The 21,409-nt window shown below is 42.9% G+C and overlaps 2 protein-coding genes and 1 long non-coding RNA gene across 9 annotated transcripts in view; 2 read left to right on the top strand and 1 right to left on the bottom strand.

Annotated features, from left to right (window-relative positions):
* The window catches only part of CFAP74 (cilia and flagella associated protein 74), a 60,642-nt gene extending 54,024 nt beyond the window's left edge, over window positions 1-6,618 (top strand). For all 6 annotated transcript variants that reach the window (XM_042831390.1, XM_042831391.1, XM_042831389.1 and 3 more), the window contains 10 exons: window positions 83-192; window positions 568-623; window positions 938-1,057; window positions 1,354-1,506; window positions 1,923-2,052; window positions 2,554-2,708; window positions 3,685-3,823; window positions 4,273-4,400; window positions 4,886-5,020; window positions 6,138-6,618. In XM_042831390.1, the coding sequence (XP_042687324.1) occupies window positions 83-192; window positions 568-623; window positions 938-1,057; window positions 1,354-1,506; window positions 1,923-2,052; window positions 2,554-2,708; window positions 3,685-3,823; window positions 4,273-4,400; window positions 4,886-5,020; window positions 6,138-6,245 (1,234 nt within the window). In that variant the 3' untranslated portion in view covers window positions 6,246-6,618. The remainder of the gene's footprint in view (window positions 1-82; window positions 193-567; window positions 624-937; window positions 1,058-1,353; window positions 1,507-1,922; window positions 2,053-2,553; window positions 2,709-3,684; window positions 3,824-4,272; window positions 4,401-4,885; window positions 5,021-6,137) is intronic.
* The window catches only part of LOC122167104, a 35,464-nt gene that overhangs the window by 4,929 nt on the left and 9,126 nt on the right, over window positions 1-21,409 (bottom strand). The gene's annotated exons all lie outside the window — the stretch shown is intronic.
* Window positions 8,429-15,891, top strand: TMEM52 (transmembrane protein 52). The gene is made up of 6 exons (XM_042831399.1): window positions 8,429-8,493; window positions 9,198-9,343; window positions 9,711-9,754; window positions 10,530-10,574; window positions 12,090-12,259; window positions 12,546-15,891. Exons 1-6 carry the CDS (start codon window positions 8,430-8,432, stop codon window positions 12,854-12,856), a joined length of 780 nt encoding a protein of 259 aa, XP_042687333.1. The 5' UTR covers window position 8,429; the 3' UTR covers window positions 12,857-15,891.

Raw genomic sequence — 21,409 nt, 5'->3', positions numbered from 1 at the left:
TGAACAGAACAGGAACAGATTTCTGATAATTGCTTTTTGTCTGTATAATTTTGGAACAAATATCCTTTTACTGTCTCCCCAGCCCTTATAACACCTTGTATTTGGAGCTGCATTGTCCAGCTGTAGCACCATCTGTTGTGGTCACTTCAGATAATGGAAGAAACACGGTCGATTTTGGTGATGTGGCAGTAGGTATGAAATCTGAATTCAAACACTGACCTTTTTTTCTGTCTTTAATTTCTTCTGGTTGTAGTTTTGCATTTTCTTTTTATACTTAGTGGATTTTTTTTGAATGTCAGTATAGAAATTAGCCCTGTGAAAGGTATTCAGGTGGAAAATCAGGAGCCTATCTGGACCTCTGAGGCATGGAAAAAGCTAACTTGATACTGAAATGTGGAATCAGGAGCTGGGCAATACTGTCCAAACTTGAAGCTTTAAATGGACTCTATTTGTTAGCCATGGAAGTGGAATGAATGTTTGACATAGGTAGAAACGTGACTGAAATGAATTGATTGTGTAGGGAGTAAGCTTCATCATGCTTTTAAATTTCGTTTTCATTCATGACAGGCCAAACAATACTGAAGCAAACTACGTTACAAAATATCTCCCCAGAAAAGCTGGAAGTATCCTTTTTCAGAGTTAATCTGTCATTCAGGTGCTGTTCATTTTGAGCCTTATCTGTAGGAGCAGTTCAGCACTCAAGGAGGAGATTCCTCGAGTCTCGCTCTGAAATCTGGTGACACAAGAAGTGCATTACCAAGAATATTTAACCAATTTATCCTTCTTTTCTCTTCATTATTGATCTCTCACATTTGTTTGGAGATGGATGGTTTACACTTTTTTTTTTTTTTTGCCCCAGAACAATGCTTACAAGCTGCTCTTCTCTCTTTTCCCAGTGTTTGTTCATAAACTTTTTCCTTGAGTTGCTCTTCTTTAGCTACGATTCTCAGTGCTGAATCCCAGCGGTCCCTTCCTGTTGGTCAGACCAGTTAGGATGCTTGAGCCAGGTGAAATCAGAACCCTCGTCATCTCTTTTACTCCAAATGAGGACAAATTGGTGAGTAAGGAGATTTTGGGTAAAAGAGGGAGACATGAAGGGCCACATCATATATATGTTCTGCTGACTAGGCGTGTCTGTATAATAAGAAAACTCTGGCTGTGCACAGCCCCTTTTCAACATCTGGATCGTTGTGCACTAAATTCAGAAGTTCTGTAGTAACAGCCGCTGGGGGTGCAGGGCAGGAGGGTTGGGGTGGCTGGTGGGGAGGCTGACCTGGAAGCCAGGCAGTGTTGCTGAGGGTTGTGGGGGTGTTTCCTTCAGCAAACGGGCTGATACAGACATCTCCTTGGTAGTTCTTTGAAATGCTGCATGTCCAAACTGTAAAAAACAACTTGCCACTACGGATCACTGGTTATGGGGTGATGCCATCAACAGTTTGCTCTGTGGAAGAAGTACTTGATATGGGCTATGTCCTAACCGGAGAGAAGGCGACGTCCACGTTCAAGGTAAAACCCTCAGTACTGAACCAAGGAAGCATATCAACAGTTTCTATAGGTAGGATGAAGAGTTCTATAGTTCCCAGACTGGAACACAAGCTATAGACAAAAGAGTGGAGCTTTAAAGGCATATCTGGCAGAATGAGTTGGGCTGAAGGTAACAGGACTGTGCAGAGAGGATTGTGTTAGCTGGTTCTGTGCTGCCTGCAGGGTTCTGCCTATGTAATATATAGGGATGTGCTGCCTTCTACAGAAGAGAAAGGGCCTGTTTCAACTCTTCTGTAGATCTAGCCAGTATGTAGAGTGTACACAATACTGTAGTAACACTGCAACATAAATTCAGCCAGTTTACAAAATACAGCTCCTACAGGACTGAGAATCTATTTACTTCATAAAAATGCTGTTGTGTAAATTCATGTTATCAGATACAGAACACTTCCACACTGACCCTGCAATGCTCCATTCATCTGGATTCATTTTCATCCACGAGGGAGAAACATCAGCAGAGGATTCCATCCTTTCTTATGTCCTCTTTGCAAGGAGCAGAGATTGCTGGTAACTTTCACACAGTATCTAATAGCAGCAATGCTTTGTCATGTTAGACTTATACAACTCTGTCAGAACCTGGGGCCTCACATGGCTGAAATTAAAGGCACAATTTTGTCTCCCCTACAGGAGCTATACTGAATCTGTCAGTGTAGGTAGCTGTAAGTCTATGCAGCCTGAGCAGATATTCAGAAGGAGACACCAGTGTTTGAATCTAAATAAGCCCATAGAGTGTTTTTAAATTAGAGAGCATATTCTGGGATGTCCTTCCCTGTAAGAAAGATGTGGAAGGATATAGGAAGGGTTTGATGATGCCTCTTCAGCTCCACTGGAGATTAATGCATCAAACTGATAAATGGACTTATCTAGAATTTGTAATGCTCTGTTTTGCTGCAGAACCATTTATCAGATTTCATTTTCTTGTAACAAAAATGAAATGGGTTTAAAATACGTGTAGAGCTAAAACTGAACTGTCCTCCTATCTTACACGTCCTGGTTTTCATTTACCAGGATCAGAAAACTACAATGGTTTAAGCGTGTTCAGTGTCCTTCCTACAGAAGGAGAAATTCTTGCTGGAGAAAGCCAGGACTTTTCTGTTACTTTCAGTCCTGAGTGTGAAGGTCTGTACTACTCTGAGTGTCTCAAGGTTGTGCTCTTTGGCAAGGTAAGGCCACCAAGATTTTATCAGTATGGATCTTAGTAGGGGTTGTAAATAATTGTATCTAGTGGACAGGATTTATAGGCTGAAACACTGCCCTTATCAGATTAACTGATATAAATAGGAAATGGCAGGCTTGGGGCCCACTGGCTTTCTCCAGGTTTTAAATATTCAGTTTCTCATTTATGACAATTGTAACTTCAGTTCTGTGCACAGCATGAGCACAGTGAGGTGATGGGAGCTAGCTTGCTGCCATGCTGCTGAGCACTGCTCCAGCTGGGCTCTCTGCAAGTAGTAGTTAATTGTAGAAGGGAGCAGAGCTATGCAGCACAGTGCAAACTGGCAGGTGCACCAAGTACCAGGAAGCTGCTTCTGCATTCTCTCAGCATGAGGGATGAGGCTTCCATCTGTAGAGCAGCAGTTGAGCTTAGATGGAGCCCAAATCAGGACACACAAGCTGGCAGCATGGCAGGTAGCTTTATGCTACGGTCCAAAAGAGGCTAACCAAAAGTTAAGGAAGGGTGACCACTAATGACCATCAGCATGCACTGCAAACTGCATGGAAATATAGTGACTAAATAAGTACTGTTTCTCTCCTTCCATGTTTTGTATTCCTAGATTATATTTTGGAATTGCAGGTAAAAAGAAAATCAGAATAGAATGAATAAAGGCTGGTTCAACTTTATTAACTTTAAGCTGAGTTTGGCAGCAGATAAGTTTTGCTTCTTTCAGTGGCTTTAGTGTAAATAGTTATTCCAGTCCCTTCTGAGGCATACGGCCCAAGAATGAAAGCTTTAAAACAAAAGTGCTTGAGCAGACAAGACAAGGGAAAGGTACAGAATTCTTGTGCTAGTGTCTGGTGCCTCCTGGCACTGAGGGTAAGCAGATGATACTGTTCTTAAGCAACTGAGGCTGTTGTGTGTTCCAGTTACACTGGTGCTTAAGCTGTAACCTGTATCCAAAATATTCTTGTCCCATATAGAAGACTGCCCATGTTCTCCAGCTTAAAGGTGCAGCAAGAGATCATCCCGTGTTTGTGGAAGGTGGAATTCCACTAGATGTGCCCATTGAGTCCTTGGCTGTAACATCACCTCTGTCATCAAAGAAAGCACTAAAAGAAGGTAGTGTGCTGCCACTTCGTTTTTTACAGAACAGTGAGCTGTAAGCCATAGGCATGTTCCTTGTCTTTTGAGAGAAAGTATGCTAAGGATAACCTTTTCACAGGGAGAACAAGAAAGATTTATGGTATAACCTATATTCATAACCCCCCTCCAAATCTGTCTGAAACTTTCTCTTCAGGTTTTATCTGAATTCTAATGCAGTTGAATCCTAGTGAAGATCATATGTCTTTGCAACTTACCTTGTAAATATCTACTGTAATTTAATACTAATACAGAGAACTAAGCTGTATTGATTTTTCTGCCACTTCTCTGGCATGCACTAAATATTCACAAAATTGTTTCATGTGGTTAGCATATACTGGATTTTCCTGGTTCTGCTGCTATGGAATAGACATGCTTTCAGGGGTTTGAACTTATTCTCAAAGTTTACTTGATTCATGTTTCTTTAGAGCTGCAAGAACCTGTGAAGTCCATTCTCCTGCTTCTGGAGCACGTGGAGGGAGAGAATGCCCTACTGCCAGCAGCGACAGAACTGAAAGTTGGAGCTATACAGACAGCTCAGTTTGCATCTAAGAAGGTGAAGAAAATGCAGTCTTATATGAGATGCTGTTAAAAATACTGGTAGAGTGCAAGTGGTTACGAGTGCCTTCTGTCAAGAACTCGTTCTCCAAATTAAAAATGACTCTCATATTTTTCTAACAAACTTTACACAAAAACATTGGTGAAAGAAAATAAAAGATGGATTTTCAGGGGTTGATAAGAGGCATTAGCATTATCATGTTAAATTAGTTACTTTTAATAATTTTCTTCTCTAATTCTGAAATACAACAGTTTGAGCACAGAACTGAATTGCAGTTCTGAGCCTCATACTAAAATGAGGATCATTGTTTCATGATTTCTTGTGACAGTGAACAAGATGGCTGTTTTCAGTTTCAAATGGCAGAAGTAGCTTGGCAAACAGCAGGGCTCCATGTAGTATCCTGGCAAATTAAGTGAACAAATGGCTATTATGTATAAAGAGATTGAGTTGACTGTGATGGAGGCGTGTTGTGTTTCTTGCAGAATGTGGAGTTCAGTTTTGATAACCTGTCACACCTCCAGAAGAAGGGATTTGCTATTGAACCTGTGAAGGGAAAAGTTGATCGTGGTCATGTAAAATGCATCAGCGTTTGTTGGGTGCCACCTGCTGACTTTGATGTAAGTAACAGTTGCACATGGCTTCTTAAACCGCCAGCACTGCAGCTGTGTTTTCACTGACTTAAAGGATCAATACAAAAGCTGCTTTGACACATTAAGATGCAGGAACAAAAGCCAGTAACTATATGTATGATTTGAAGGCTTTCTGTCTCATCTTTGACTTCCATTCATCTGTGTGATGAGAACAAGCATTAGTCACTGGCACTTCATAGGACTTAAAATAAATTCTTACAGACCACTGCATTGTACAGCGCCAAAATACTGCTCCTGTTCTCCAAAGGGTACTGCTTTGTTCACATCCATGAAGTGACTTTCTTAATGCTCCTTTTCTAAGGAAACCTGCAGTCCTGCTGATAGAGAACTGTGTTTCCATGGATCGTTCTGCCACAGTTTCACATTTCTTTTAAAGCCTGGGTACCTTTTCTTTTGGTATATTCCTAGAAGTCAGTGGGACCTGTTTCATTTCTGCTTTATGAACTGCTTAATGAACCTTGTTTCCCTGGCATCTCCTGCTTTTTTTGTATTGCAGTCTTAGTACAATTTCAAAACAGCCCTAAGGCTGTAACTGCCCTTTCAAATTAATCTCCTTGGGTACTTGGTGGAGACTGAAAGAATCCACTCTGCTAATTTTTGTTGTCAGCAGTGTGTGGGACGGCAGAATGAGCGGCCTAATCCAAAATTAAAGGGATGCTGTCATTGCTTGGAAAGAAGGCAGTAAAGATCCTGGCACGACATACGAGGCTGACGTCGTTCCTCCTGGCAACCACTAGTTGTTACACAAGACTGAATGCTAAATCATGGCTAACGGGGTTCACTTCTTTCCTAACCCTCACTGCAGCATGCTCTGTTGCTGCCTTGCCCAGTTGTCATGGGTGCAATGTGGTGGCAGCATCCGTAGTGCTCTGTGGATAGAGCACTTAGTCTTTGTTGTTTACTGCAGTGTGAACGTTGTGCGAAGACAGGAAGCAATCAACCAAGAGGAAAAAGAGGTGATTTATGGCTATAAGGGGTGCATCTTACACCTGAGCTGAAAAACAGTTTAGAATTTGATTGACTGATCTTTTCAAATCTACAAAAGAAATAGGCTGATTTTGTGTGTGTTTTTTTTTCTTTGTAGGCCAGTGCCCCCCTGGTTGAGACAGCCTTCCTGAACTTAAAAGGTGACGTAAAGGAATCTTACCGAATCCTCTTTGTGGCAACAGTTATATCTGCTCCCACTGGCTGAGGGCCTGAAGCTATGTGGAAGGTGAACATTCAATATTTGGGAAATCACTGGATCTCAGTTGGAACCTGGGAAGATTCTGAAACTGTTGCAAACATGAGGGGAGGAGGAAAGCAGAAAGGATTAGACTGACCTGGTGATGCTAACATTGTAGTATAGGGAAGAATAAATGAGAGGCACCAAGTAGATACATGTCTGTTAATTGCAGTGTCTTCCAAAGGCAGGAATTCCCTCAGAAGGAATATCTTTTACCTCTAAATGGGTGAGTTTCAAACAACGTCTGCTTCAAACTTCATATGCATTTTAATGGCTGAAGTGGTTTTCTTTTTTTGTTTTTCCTACTAAGACCAGAATAAAGCACTTTATTTTAAGCCTCCTCCTGCTAGTTTGGGCAATCATTTCTACAATACAGCGTGAAATCTTCATGATCAAGAAGAGGTGGTGACCATGCTGTCTACTAATCGCTGTCTATGATTAGACACCAGATCATGGCTGCCCAGGAATTTTATTTTCAATATTGTTTTTCATTTGAATTCTAACTAAGAACAGATTCCTGCTGGTTACTGGAGAAGCTGAAGTGCCTCATAGGTTTAACTTGGGTCAAGAAGTGGTATCTGGTTCAGGGGAAAGTACAGAACCAGTTCAAGATAGGGAACAAGAGACCATGGAGTCAGTGAAGATCTGGAGCATAGGAATCCCTTAAGTCTTGCATTATCTTTCATGAATCACAGCCTGTGATAAAGCTTCCTGACCACCACTCCAAAACCCTGTGTCACTTGTGTGGTTGTTAAAATTGCTCATTTAGCTTAGCAGTAAGAAAACAGAACTAGACCAGTTGTAAATGTCACTATGGTAAATGCCTCATGTTTGCCCAACTATGAGGAGCTTGACGTGGCACCTCTAGCCTTCATGTAACTTATCTCTTGGAATCTCTTGAAGAAACAAATAATTCTGTTCAACACTTCACCTCCAAAGCAGGTTAGCAAGAATTACTGTACGTGGGTGTTAAAATTGCCAGGAACTGCTACACATATAACATCAAAACAGAAATGTAAGTTCACAAGACTTCAGTAGGGATGGGGCCCGCACTGTGAGGAAGATACGAAAATGTGTTGTCAGAAATACACTGAGTTTTCCAGAAGCTTAAGTTCTCTCTTTCTCTAACTGCTTTCTCTAACTGTGCTCCTGAACATCATGCTTTTACACTGAGTGTTGCAACTGTGGATTGCTCTTGGATTGCCAGATGTGAACTCTTGAACTTTCAGAAAAGTTTGGATCTAAATGTAGATATACTTCTTGGTTCTAATCCAGCTGTAGTTTAATAGAATTTAAAAGAATGCCATTTACATCCATTTTATATTCCTTAAAAGCTACATTAAGATAGAAAGTGAGAGAGTAAGTCTGTGTCATGGGTATGTGTTTTCTTATCCAGTGACTTCAGAGATTTCTCCACACTTATGAATGGTGCTTTTTTCTAAATGAGCTGCAGTCCCATGACCCTGGTTGGTCCTGTAGGAAAATATTTCAGTCAACAGCACGTGACATAACTGATAGAGCAAAGCCAGTGACTGCCAGCGGGAGGGGAAGCTGCTCAACTCGGTACTTCCATGCTATCAGGTCTGCTGTTGCTCTTTATTGCTTCTTACAAAAGAAACTTCTGCCTGCAGGAGTCCAGATGTATTTCCTCCTGTTTCAGTAAAATCTCAGGGAAAAAAAAACAACCTGTATTTTGTCATGCTTTAAGTTCAGAGCTCTCAATAAGATGTTCTTCTTTTAGTTATTCTTCCCCTTTGTTCTCCAGTTGAAATCTTTCACAACCCAGTTAGCTTCCCTGCTTTATAGGTCTAGTTCTAGTTATCTTTTTTTTGTTGCTTATCCAGGCTTATGATCACCCTCGTTCTGATCATCTGCATAGTGGCTAGTTGTCCTGATTTCAGATGGGACAGTTGGTTTTCTTCAGTGTCTGGTATGATGCTGTGTTTTGCCTTGTAAAGAAACAGTGTTGATAACACACTGATGATTCAGTTGTTGCTGAGTGGTGCCGCACAGAGCCAAAGACATTTCAGTTTTTCAGCATCCTGTTCTGTCCTGCCCACGAGGTGCCAGGGGCACAAGGAGTTGGGAGGGGCCGGAACCAGGGCAGCTGACCTCATCTGGCCCAAGGGATATTGCATGCCATATGACAGCATGCAAAAAACTATAAAACTGAGGGAAACAGGCTGGGGGTCAGCTGCTCCTCGGGCATCACTTGGTGAGTAGTGAGCAACTGTGTTGTGCTTCACTTGATTTGTAAATATGTATAGATGTTGTTATTGTTGCTGTTACTCCTCTCTTTCTTTTCTTAGTATATACTCTTCATCTCAACTTACAAGTTCTGCCTTTTTTTTTCCCCAGTTCTCTCCTGCATCCCACTGGGAGAGGTGAGGAGGGAGAAAAAGGCTGAGCGGTGCTCAGCTGCTGCCTGGTTTATGCCCCAGCACTCACATTACACTTTTCTGCCATGCAACTGACCTCTGCTGTACCACTGCTTCCACAGCAACTTTAAGTCACCTTCAGCTCTGGTGCAGAAATACTCCTTCCTTCATATGGGTACAGTTGTCTTCTGATGCGTGTTTTCTTCCTTCCTGATGGTGGCAAAACAAGCAAGGGGAGCTTCTTAATGCTCTGAGTATGTGTGATCCACCTAAAATAAAATGGCCAGGGTAGGAAGGGACCTCAAGGATGATGAATCTCCAACCCCCTGCTGCACGCAGGGCCACCAATCCCCACATTTCACACCAGCCCAGGCTGCCCAGGGCCCCATCCAACCTGGCCTTGAACACCTCCAGGGATGGACAGGGCATCCACAGCTTCTGTGGGCAGCTGTTCCAGCACCTCACCACTCTCATAGCAAAGAATTTATCCAACCTAAATCTTCCCTCCCTCAACTTCAAACCGCTTCCTCTTGTCCTACAGTTATCAACCCTTTCGAAGAGTCTCCAGCCGGGCTCCTTTTGTATCACGTTCCCAACTTCACGGCTTTCCTTGTGCGCAGCCATCCCGAATCACAGCCCCGCGGCGGCTGCAAGAGCCGCGCCGGCATCCCGGGAACCCCGGAGCGCGTAAGAGGAGCACGGAGGGGCCCTTCTGGGGGAGCCCCGCAGGAAATCACGGCGCTGCGGGGGCCCGGCTGGCTCGGCCCCGCCTCGGCTCCTCCCCGCGGCGGCTCGGCTCGGCTCGCAGCGGTACGGAGCCGGGCGGCGGTGCGGGACGGAGTGCCGAGGGGCCGCTCGTACGCAGCGCTGCGCGGGGCGGGGCGGGGAGGCTCCATTGGGGCGATCCGTGCGTTGTTCCCCCCGCAGCGCAGCGGCCTGGGCGCGGAGCCGCTCGTCCTTGGGCAGCGCCGCGGCGCTCGGCCCGCCACCTGCTGCGGGACACGGCGGCTGTCCGTCTGGTTTCCTGATCCCTTTTTTTCCCCCCCTTTCGTAGGCACTGCTTTGCTCTTCTGGGGATAGCAGGAAGGACTCTGACCAGTGAGTAATCGAAATTTTTCAAATGTCCGTTTCCCAGTCTGTTCCCTTTCTGATCGAGTGACAGTATCGGGGCAGAAGGAAGATTTACTCGCGGCCGTGCGCTGCTGCCCGGTTTGTCTCCCGGCTCCGGGCCGTGACTTGACTGCCCTTGCTGCACGCACGGAGCTGCACAGCGCTCTTCTTCCTAAGGACTCGGAAGTGTCAGCTGCTGGGAGTCAGCCGGCAGGCTCCTCTCCGGGGCCAAAAGCACCGCTCTGCATCAAATCCATTCCAAGTCTCCACTTGGAGTACTGCCGCGTCTGAAATGTGTTACAGCTGATCTGCTTCTTATCGTGTGTTTTTTTGTACTGCGAGTAGATCTGAGTAAGATATTCCTGGTTGTACTGCAACTATGAAAAAGCAATTTAAAAATAAGCGGGGGAAGTGGGAAGTTGTCTTAGGCTGGGATTGTCAGACAGCTGCTTCATGGAGGGTAACGTGAAAGAACTATTTTGTAGTGCCTTGGGAATCCAGCGTGTGTAGCTGTCTCTCCATGAAAGCACTTGTTCACCCAGAGCCCCACTTTTACAGTGGGGTTTGCGTGTTCTTAGCTGGAGTAACGCTGCAGCTATGAAGAGCAGTCCTCTGAAATGAGATCTGGCGGATTTTTGTTCCGTATTCCTATTAATTGCTTCCCTTTTCACACCTCCGAAATCACATGAAATTGATTCCCTGCCATGTATTGGCCGTTTGAGTGCGGATTTTAAAATCAGTGAATTATCACCTTTCTTCACAGATGCCTTCAGAATATGTCTAATTGGACAAGTCTGTGGTACGTCTGGTAAGTTTATTATTAATCTCACTCAGTAAATCCACACACAGTGAGCATGAATTGCAGTAAGGTAAAGGGAACGCTCCTCTCAGTCAGGATGGGTGGAAAGGGCTGCTCAGGGAAAGCTGCCAGGGGAATGCATGGCAGATGGGATGGCAGAGGAGATAAGGTGTCAGGCAGAGCACAGCATTCATCTGGGGGTCTGTCATCTTTCCATTCCGAGTACACCAGAGTTCAGCTGTAGACCTTGTTTGTTCTTCCTAAATAAACAACTTGGGACACAATGGCAGCTGCACAGAACGGACTTGTTAGGACTTGGCACTGCCTCAAGTGCAGTCCTCAGTGCTCTCCCTTTTATGGGACAAGAGGCTGTGAGCTTATGGTGTTGATTTTTCATTCTGATCTCAAGCTGAATGAAAGAATAATAGCAAGTGAGAGGCAAAGGTCTTGCTGCAAGTGTTTGTTTCTTTCCTAAAACATGCACTCTATGTATCCTAATGTTATTTTTGCAGCTTGTATTCTGTCACATAACACAGTAATTTTGATAGTAACAGATTGAATTGATTAGTTTTAATCATCATTCAGTGTGAGCTAATTTGCTATTCTTTGCTTTCTTAGAACATGCTGACACAGGACTGTTTAAAAATACATATGGTTGCATAAAATATTTTAAGGCTTCTGTAATTAGGCAGAGTTAAAATTGTGAAAGCTAATGAGCTTGTGCTGGGATACCTCTCCTGAGGCGATTTCAGCCTTCCTCCAAGGGTAGCAGTCTGTGAAGGCATGACTGTCACTGCACAGCAGCATGCAGCGCTGGTAGTGCGAGGCAATGCCCACTGGCTAGAGATGAGGTCACACTCCTTGCACTGCAGGAATGTTTCACCGCAAAGTTCCAGCAGGGCAGCGTGTACTTCTCACACACAGGAGAGCCAAGACCTGTAGGCCACCTGCACTGTATTCAGAGGGCCTGTGTGTTTCTTCAGTCTACCTCCATTCCTGACTGTAATAAGAGAAAGCGAGGTTTTATTCCAGACCTGTAGGTACTCATTCTTAGCACCAGAAGATGCAGAGTGCAGGACTTCCTCAAAATTTCTATCTTGTACAAAAATCAGTGTTCCTTCATTTCAGTTCGGAGTTTTCCTTTCTCAGCAAAAACGGTCCTCTAGGTCCATTTTAAGTGTGCCGCCACTCATATTACTTTGTTGCACTATATCTAGAGACAATTGTTGCATTTTCAAGGCAAAGTGGTTTTGCAAGGTTATACTTGCATTTCCTTTTGGCTTTCATTGCAAATAAGCTGAATATACAACCCAAGATCGTTAACGTTACAGAATCTGTAAGCCAGAAAGGATGGTACCAGTAGTCAGAGTGCTTCCAGTTCTGATTGTGATTCAGCTTTGTAATTCTGGATCCAGGACCAGGTGGTTTGACCTGTCTTTCACCCATTTACTGTGCAATTATAGCTGGCTCTGGAAGAACTAAAACATAACTGATGACATTACGGTGTTCTCCACCCTCTCTAAGGTTAATCTTGCTGACTGTGTTCATGCTCCTGCTCTGTGGGATCACAGCAAGCTGCAAGAAGTTCTGCTGCCGGAAGAAGAGGCCTCCAGTTCAACCCTTCCCTCGGCACCCCTATGATCTGACCGTTGTTGCTATCGACAGCGACAGCACCGCTCACAGCACCGTCACCTGTAGGTATCCTCTGGGTTACACCTACTCTGTCAGGAGCTTTACAACAGCAGCTGATGGCAATATGTGCAGAATTTGCTCTTCTGACAGTGTTGTGTTTTTGTTTTTTTTGAGAATGTATAGATTCCATCATGGATAATTCTATAGTGCTAGCTTTTAGTAGTGTGCATTTATTCTGCAAGCAAAAGGCAAACTATAATTTCTTGGAGAAAAATGGGATTCGCCCTTTATATATCCGGGTTCCATGCAATTGTTGATCTTTTTTCTTTTTGTTTCTTTTCTTCACAGCCTATAGCTCATTCCAGTACCCTCCGAGTGCCCCTATCCCTTCAATATTTGTAGGTATGGATAGGAGCCCTGTATCCCCTCCAGCTTACAGTCCCTACGCAATGGATTTGCCGCCTTCTTATGATGAAGCCGTCCAAATGGGTAAACAACACATTGAAGTAGCACTGGTCAGCCAGAAACTCAGTGACATCCCAGGACAGGTGATGTCAGGAGGGCAGAATCCCACCCAGAATTCACCTGACATAATCAACAGAGATCTAGCAACACAGCCAAATTCAGAAGATGAAACACAAGAACAGCCTCAGCTCTAGCTCATTTTGGATGGGGAGCAAAGAAATGGAAGGACTATGAAAGTTAAAGAGGACATGAAGAATTTGGTCTTGTAAGACAAAGTTATGATGGAAAGATGATTATCCTAACAGATCGTGATAAAGGGCAGCAGTTGAAGAGTGCCTATAAAGGTGGGACATGGATGCTTCTTCATCTCCTGTTTAAGAACAAACAACTCCCTGTGCCCAGCAGAAGACCACGGGGATATTGCCATCATGGAAACAGTCAGATGGTACAAAAAGCAAGTTGCTCCTGAACAGAGCTTTCCCAAACTGGAGTTGAAAGTAGAATCCTATAAACTCACACTAGAGAGTCAGTGATACTCTGCCTCTCTACAGTTTCTTTTATTTTGAGAACTTTAACTCAGTTAGCTCAGCAAACTGCCGGGGTGCTAAATTTGTCACTACATAATGACATGTGTTCCTTAAACTGAAGAATGACTGCAAACAAGGACAGGAAAGTGTTTGGAGGAAAACGCATTACTTTATGTTTCACAGCTACAGACAAGGAGTGGAACAGATAAGAGAGATTATTTTTGTTGGTCATAAGACCTGAAGGGATTGGTTTTGAGTTGTTTTTTTCTCTAAATCTATTGTCAAGATGAGCTGGCTTGCGTGTGGGATCTTTTTGCTACTTCTTTCTGCCACTTGAACTACAAATTAGTCCCAAGGAGATTTCCACACTTGGTTGAGTATTAGTAATGTGTTTCAATATTCATGTTCTTTGCTGATTGAGCACAGTGGGTTTGAAATGCAGCAGGAATTGGAAATATCAATTGTTTTAGATGCAGTAATTATATAATAATTTCAGAAGAACATGACACTACCATCATGAGAACTCGTGATGTCTCACCTGGTGGATTATCAGTGTGAACTTGACAAGCAGTTAACTACATAGTAGTTTTCCCTTATTTTTAAAGGCTGAAGTAAATAAGAAGATAACACACATGGCATCAGTTTAAGGTTTATGGAAAAACTGTGATACCTAATCAGTTGTAACTGACCACAAAGAGCTAATTATATTGCCTGAAAATATCAGCATCAAGTTCATAATTATTTTCTGCAGTGTGAATCTCTCCCAAGTACATTTCTTCCCATCTTGGTAACATTTGCTTGCACTAAACAGGAAAATCCTGGGGAATTTCAAAGCAGTCTTGCAAACATGAGATACCTCTTGTCACCCTTTCATGTGTAAAAATCAAGATTTAACAGTGGCCTACACAGGCAATTCTTTATGCCACCACATTATGTTTGTATCTGTCTTTCTGGTTGTACCACAGAAGAGGGCTAATTCCTCTTCTGAGTCATTATGTGCACACTAACAAACATGTTTTGAAAGCTTAATGTAAGAAATGTAGCATGGTGTCTATGTTAATTATAGCTATGAGGAAACCCAGGACACACTGAAGACTCAGCAGACATGAAATTAGAGAGAGAGACTAGGAGGGAAATGTCAAAACCAAAAATCTTGTATGTAAAACAATAAATGTAATTAATTTTTAACAGAGATTACATTTCTATCTCACAAAGATCTTTAGCAAATTTTGCCTAGCTCGCGGTTAGCCAACATGTTATCTCTATATTTCTTGTGTTCTGTACTGTCTGTCACGGTGGTAAATCTATGTATGGATTACTCTAACTTCCCATTTTTTGTTTCTCAGCACAGCAATCAGTGGGCTAAAACACTGAACTCTCTAATACTGCTAGAGAGACAAGGCAGAGCACTGTTGTTGTTAGTAGACAGGAATATAACATGAGGTGAATGAAAAAACGGTGACTGACACAAGAGGGCAGTCCTTCGCTTTTCAGTGAATTGCCTTGTGTGATCACTGGGAGCTGCTCAGCGGTAGCGCCAAGAGGCAAGGTTCCGAGCCTGGGCTCCGACCACCTCTGCAGAGAGAGGCTACTTTGCAGTGCAAGGATTGAGTTTGCTAGAGGAAAAAAAGGGGAATAAAATCACAAGGGTTTGAGTTCCTTCCCCTGCATGTTTTTGCTTTTACAATGCTTCTGTCATGTGAGCTCTCAGAAATTCCTGACAGACTACCTACCACGCTGCAAGGAGACCCATTCCCTTTGCTCATATTTGCTGCTAGGCACAGGATCAAAACACCAAGTACCCATGGAGGGTACTGTAAGGCTCTTGCCTTACAATGTGGTTCATTAATTCAAAATAAACTATTTCCTTGACCCAATCAACACACAGGAACACAGGATTTCTTTAAACATTTAGTATTTAAAGATTAAAAGCAGCTCAGTCTGCTCCTCACGTTTTCAGTAGTGATGTCTGAGCCCTTGATCTGACTTCTCACTGCTGATAACCAAAGCTCCCCCCGCCCCTGTCTGCAAGGAGGCAGATTATTCCCCTGACAACTGCGTGTTATTTGCAGCTCCACTTAACCCATTTCATTTGCTCAAGAGAATTGCATGAAATATATCTCTCCAGATATAAAGATCATAAATAAAGGCAAAGCAGAGAAAGATGATTTCTTGTTAATGGCTATAAAAATAGGTTTGAGAGAGATTCTATTCAACCTGCATTTTTGCGATGCACCTGTAAAAGGATAGTAAGATTTCTTAGCCTTAATGAGAGGTAAGTTAAAATGAACTTAGCTTTGATTAATGTTTTAAAACTCACTAATTAAATCTAGGAGTTTAGAACTGAGATTACTGTTCCTTGTTTCTACCACTGCTTTCCATACAAATTTCCATTTTAACCTTTTCTTTGTGTTCTTTCTAGCTCTGTTTATCTCTCTGTGTGAGATCTGACTTCATGATCCTACAAAACTCTGTTGATGGTTGATGCCACTTAGTGAGGTTCAAACAGGATACCTTCAAAAGCTCCCAACCCACACAGGCGTGGTGTTCTTTGTTTCTACCCTATCGAGGTTGTAAAGGGGATCCAATGGATAGGATGTTCTGTAATTGTTCTTATGTATGTTGACAGGGTTCCTGGTTTTGTCAGTGAAAGCACTTCTTGCTTCTATAATTGCATTCTACACGACTTGAAAAAAATAAAACTCAGCTGCAGAAAAAGAGCCCAGCATACATTTGGTTTTATTACTCTTAACCACGTGTCTAACCACATGTCCTTTCTCACTTGTTTCCAAACAGCCTTGATATGTCTCAACGTCTGGCTCTCTAAGAGCCATTAAAGAGAAACTAGAAGGGGGTGCATGGGAATTAATTCAGTGACAATTGATGTCTATGTACATAAAGCTTATAGCCAGTTTTTAAAGTATTCTGAAGCTTTAAAACAAGACATTATAAAGGATACTGTTTACTAGTGCTGCAGCAATGCTGAAGGTTTCCATTCCCAGCCAAGGGAATCGACCTGCAGCTGCCTGTCTGTGTGCTATTGTGACGTGTTTAGAAGCCTGCAGGGTGACCTCCACAAAGCTACTTCCTCTCTCCTGTCTCTTTTTCTTCACCTTTCCTGTTGATCTGTTTAAAGCATGTATCCTTTGGAATGGGAAATCCTCCCCACAGTGCCTACCACAGTGGAAATGTGGTCACAGAGGGTCCCACAAGCTCAGCTGGATGGAGGACCTAAGAATTCTGATTTGTCAGTCTAGCATTTACACCATTACTAGATCTGCTAAACTCTGATTACATCCACAGAAGCTTTGTGACATCTCTAAGGGAAAAGCTCCTCTCCGTAATTAACTGAAGTGCACATCTATTGTGAATTGAATCTGGTGCTCATCTGGCACTGTTCAACATGTAATTCTTCTCCCATTTGTCCATAATAATTGCTTTGGCAGCTATTTTCTGTTATTTGCTGGCTGTGTGCAAGAGCTCATGATGGGGAGATGCACTGCTGGAGCAAGGCAGTGCTTACATCACTGGCAGCAGCTTGCAGTCTTGTTTCTCCTCTCGCACACACATGCACTCACCATGAGCCCTTGTGCTCAGAAAGAAAATTCAGGCTTGCAAGTAAATTGCCTCAATAATTTATAGGCTTTATAGCCCAGAGCAAATTATACCTTGGCTCTGTGCTGAAATTCAGGCTGCAAATCCCTTTATAGCCAAGCTCGTTAACAATATAAGTAAAGTGGTACATCTATGGTGGCTCTTATGATCAATGCATTAGAATCTTCAGAGAGTATTAAGTGGTAAAGCAGCAGCATCCAGAGCAAAGCATCAATAGGGTCTGGATGCAGGACGACTCAGAAAAGCCATTTCTTTTTCTGCCTTGCACTTGCCTTTGTCTGTCTTGCTGCCCCCCGAATACCATTTGTTCACCATGCAGCATGTGCTATGCTCCCAATCAATAAAACAGATCTTGCTGTCCTCAGGGCTGCTTTACTGCATTAAGCAGCGAGTGTGGAGTACGTAGGTCAGGAATTCCTGCAGGTGCAGTGGTCTCTGTTACACCATCCTATAGTGTCTGTGACTTGGCCCGAGGAGAAGGGGAAGGAGATAGATTGACAGACCTTTATCCTAAGGATGGATGCATCTCTGGGGAACTGTCCCCACACATCTTATTCCACCTAGCCTGCAGTCTGCCTTCTTCCACCAGATGGTATCAGTGAGCCTAACTGACCTATGTGCATGTCAATTTTTCAGATGCTTGACCTCACAGAATTTAATTAAGAATATTTGGAAGAAAAAATGTTCTTTCCTTTATTCTCCATTGGTCAAATAGAGAGCAATTGTGGAATTACAGAACAGCTGAGTTTAGGAGGGACTCTGAACACCACCTAGTCAAACACTGCTCACAGCAGGGTCAACATGCTCTGGAGCTTGTCTAATATGGTTTTGAATTATCCAAGGACAGATTACACAACCTCTCTGAGCAACCTGTTCTAATGTCTGACCACTCTTACAGTAAAAGTAGCATATTGAATGTTTGAGTGAAGTTTCCTCCATTTCAGTTTCTTGCTGCTGCTTCTTGCCCTGTCAGTGGGTACCTATTGAGAAATCCACCTATTTTTAAGCTTTCCCATCTGGTATTTACACACATTGATGAGATCTCTCCTGAGTCTTCTCTTCCTGAGGCTAAATAACCCCAGCTTGCTCATGCTCTCATTTTATGTCAGATGCTTCAATCCTTTAATCATCAAAATATTTAATAACATCTTCTTTCCAATTTGCCTGGATCCTCAATCATTCACGAATTTCACCTGAATTTAACTGTGACATTAAATATATTTGTGCTGAATGTAGGCCTAGAATAAACAGCTGCATAAAGCAAACCATGAGAAGCATCACGTGAGTGATATTCCTAATCATCCTATTTACCCCTCACATCGTGCTGGCAGGCTGTATGCTCTGCTGATGCTACCTGTGCAATGTTTTTCATTGTGCTACTTAGACTGACATTGCATCATCTCATACAGTGAGAGTTCAGCACAGGCTTGTAATTAGAGTGGTCAGCTCAGTGTGCTGCTGATTTGTGTCCCAGTGGTGAGAAAACAGGCAAAACTAAATCAGAAAAGGAGCAGAGGAGATGCTGGTACGTGAGCTGATTAATCAGAAATAGATGAGCTGCTTGAAGGCAGGAAAATAAATACAATCCACCTATTGCTTTGCATGGTGCTTCTGGGTAGAAGATGCTATGCAGGTATTCCCTCCTGTGGGAGATTACGTTAGAGAAATACAGGAAATCACCTGGATTTAAAAACGAACATAAGGAATAACACTGTTCTAGCCCTGAAAACGAAGACTTCTTTTCTCTAGATTCTCTCATTGTCAACAAGAAAGCTGTTTCATCAGAGCATGCCCTCGTTCCCACAGCTTTCAAGCAAAATGATTGCTTTTTGGTTTAAAAAAAAAATTGGCCTCATTTTCTTACATGAATTATAGCTAGCAATACCAGAAAATGATTGCTTGGTGCCATGCCCTAATTAATAAACAAATAAACCTAAATTTCTTATTGATTCCTACCTCTCTCTTTTCCAATGCATCTCTCTATTTTATGTGTGAAACTTAAAATCCAAAATCTCTGTGCTTTAACCAGCATAGCAAAAAGGCTGAGTCAAGCTTGCACCAGTGATGGAGCACCTGGTGGGAAGGCAGGGCCAGCCCAGGGGAGCTCAGGTGCATGCAATGCACTGAGTGATCAGAAGGGCTGGAGCCAGGATCCACCCCTTCCCAGCCCTCCTTTAAGGGTTGGCAGTGTACATAAGGGGATCCTAGTGGAGGCTCCTGTATACCTGAGGTCTTCTGAAGGTAAGTAGCTTCTTTTCCTTTGTTTCTGTGCCCATGACTGCTGTATTTCAGCAAGCCCACACTTGTTACAGCCTAGAACCTTCTTCTCTGCTGTTGTGCTTTCCATCACATTAAAAACCAGTGAGATGCTAAGTAACATCAAATCAATAATGAAGTAATAGGGCTCAAGATTAGGATAACTTGAGAACTCATGGGATTCATTTGGTGATATCTTTTATCCATTTGTAATTATAAAATGCAAGTGTGTATGTATAGCCATTTAGTTTAAAGTTCTGTTTTCCACAGCTCTTCTTACTTTTTCCCTCCCCTAATTGTCTGCTCAGAATTGATTCTGTAAGCTGGCCATTTGGTACCCATTTCTGTTGTAACTCAGCTTGTGCTCATGATTAATCCAGAAGACCAAATCAGTTGCTTCACAAATCCGAAACAACATTGAGAGAAATGAAACTACAAAGAGGGAGTTTCTTATCAAGCTGGAGGTGGGGTGGGAGAAGAAAGAGGCAACTACTAAGTCCAAGAACTAGTCAGATTGTTTCTGGTAGGGATTTACAAAGAACACAAATCCATGCTTGCAGTCATGGATGCACAAGGATCTTTCTTTCCGGCAAGTACTCCAGTACTGCATGTCTGCAGTTCTAGTGATTCATATTTTATGCTGTTGTTGCATTGTTTCGAATTCAGGGACGGCTCCAGTATAAAAACTCTGGCACAGGAAGTTCAGCTTCCTCTCCAGATTTCCTTCCTCTACCTTTTTACATGCAGAGCTGCAGGGAAGATATCTGAGCCTTTCCTGTACTGAGTGAACACTCAGATAACTGTAGAATGGTTTGCATTTACACCCAACACCTTCATGTACAGTGCTGAAGAAAGGCAGTATGGAAGACAAAGTGGTTCCTAATGACAAGGTCCTGGAAATATTCCTGATGGTTGACTTGCACTTTGTAACTGCCCACAAAGCTGGGCCTCATCCTTAAAAGAAACAATATAGAAGAGTGGTAAAAGCAACTACTTTTGCCCTTCAGTCCCACTTCTACGAAAATCTTAGTGATGACAGTGGGTATTTAGCTGTAATAGAAACATACCACAAATACAGAGGAAGAAAAACTATGAAAACCGAACCTAGGTCGGTCAAAACTGAAGCTGTCACTGTTTTTAATAGGCTAATCTCAACTCCTAGATTTTACCTAAGTTTTGGTGTCCTTTAAAATCAACTTGCTAGGCTGAGGGCCCAGCCAGTCTGAGCCTCAGACCAAAAATGTACAAAAAAGAGCAGACACAACAAAGAAACCCCATCAACAATCCAAACAGGATTAGGGCTGAGCTCTGGAAGTGCATGTTAAGTATGTTAGGAGAAAGACAATGCAGAAAGTGTGATGCAGTATTAAAAACCTCTGAGCTAGGTCTGTACAAACTGGCACTACCTTGTGGTGTATGTGTGCACGTGAAGATCCCTGCTAGGATCACAGAGGTAATACAGCCATGGTATGAAGCACTTACGCAGTGCTAGGTCAAGTAGAGCAGTACATTGATGTAGCTCACAACGCTTTCAGTTCTAAAGTCTGCCTATTGAGCTGTCTCTGGGATGTGAGGCTGTGCTACTAGTGCTTTACAGCGCTTTATACATCGTATATATTCCCTACAAAAATTTTTTCTTATTTTTTAAAAAAAAAAAAAAAAAAAAAAACCCAGCATGCTGCATTTACAGAATAGAATAAGCTCTACCAAACATGGCTTATTCTATCACCAACCGATTTCCAGAGCACAACATTGTGCTGGGGAGAAGAACAGTAGCAGCACCTGCTTCAGTACCTTTTGCTAGCATAGTGAGAGCAGACACCAGCACAGCTGCAGTGAGAGCATGGGGAGAGGCCTGAGCAACTAATTGCTCATCATGTGATCCAGGACGTAGGCTGTTCCTAGCAGACACAAGAGGAGGAGGACGACAGGAAGAGATGTAGCTCTTTTACCACCACACAGCCCTGACTGAATCTCTGTTCCTAAGACCCCTCTCCAGTTCTGCAATTGCTTTATGTATGCAGGCAGAAGCAAGTACACAGGCCTGACTTCAGCTGTTATTCAGGCTAAGCAAGCATGGTATTGAAAATAAACTAATGCAGTCCATATAGATAAAGTAGAACAGTGCATGTAAATCATATCTGACAGCCTTCTTATGAGATGTGTTACCAATGCTCAGCCTTCCACAAGACCGGCAGAAAGTTGAAATCTGAAAGCATGAGCAGAGGACTCAGCTCAGTGCCAAATGCAATTGCCTGTTTTGGGAAGCAGCGAGCATGTAGAATCCATACCATGTCACCCCCTTACTCATGCATATGTATGAGAACCTACTGAGCTTCAGTCATAGCC

This window comes from Centrocercus urophasianus, unplaced genomic scaffold (genome assembly GCF_019232065.1).
Source record: "Centrocercus urophasianus isolate 14NV4802_14NV808 unplaced genomic scaffold, USGS_Curo_1.0 seq_36, whole genome shotgun sequence".
Lineage (NCBI taxonomy): Eukaryota > Metazoa > Chordata > Aves > Galliformes > Phasianidae > Centrocercus > Centrocercus urophasianus.
This window is presented reverse-complemented; position numbering and strand designations above follow the sequence as displayed.

What these genes read in the sequence shown, in the direction of transcription:
- TMEM52 (XM_042831399.1), top strand. Translation starts at nt 8,430, where the DNA reads ATGCAAAAAACTATAAAACTGAGGGAAACAGGCTGGGGGTCAGCTGCT. An exon ending in TCCCGGGAACCCCGGAGCGC is followed by an intron (nt 9,344 to 9,710) that starts GTAAGAGGAGCA and finishes CCCCTTTCGTAG; the next exon opens with GCACTGCTTTGCTCTTCTGG. An exon ending in ACAAGTCTGTGGTACGTCTG is followed by an intron (nt 10,575 to 12,089) that starts GTAAGTTTATTA and finishes ACCCTCTCTAAG; the next exon opens with GTTAATCTTGCTGACTGTGT.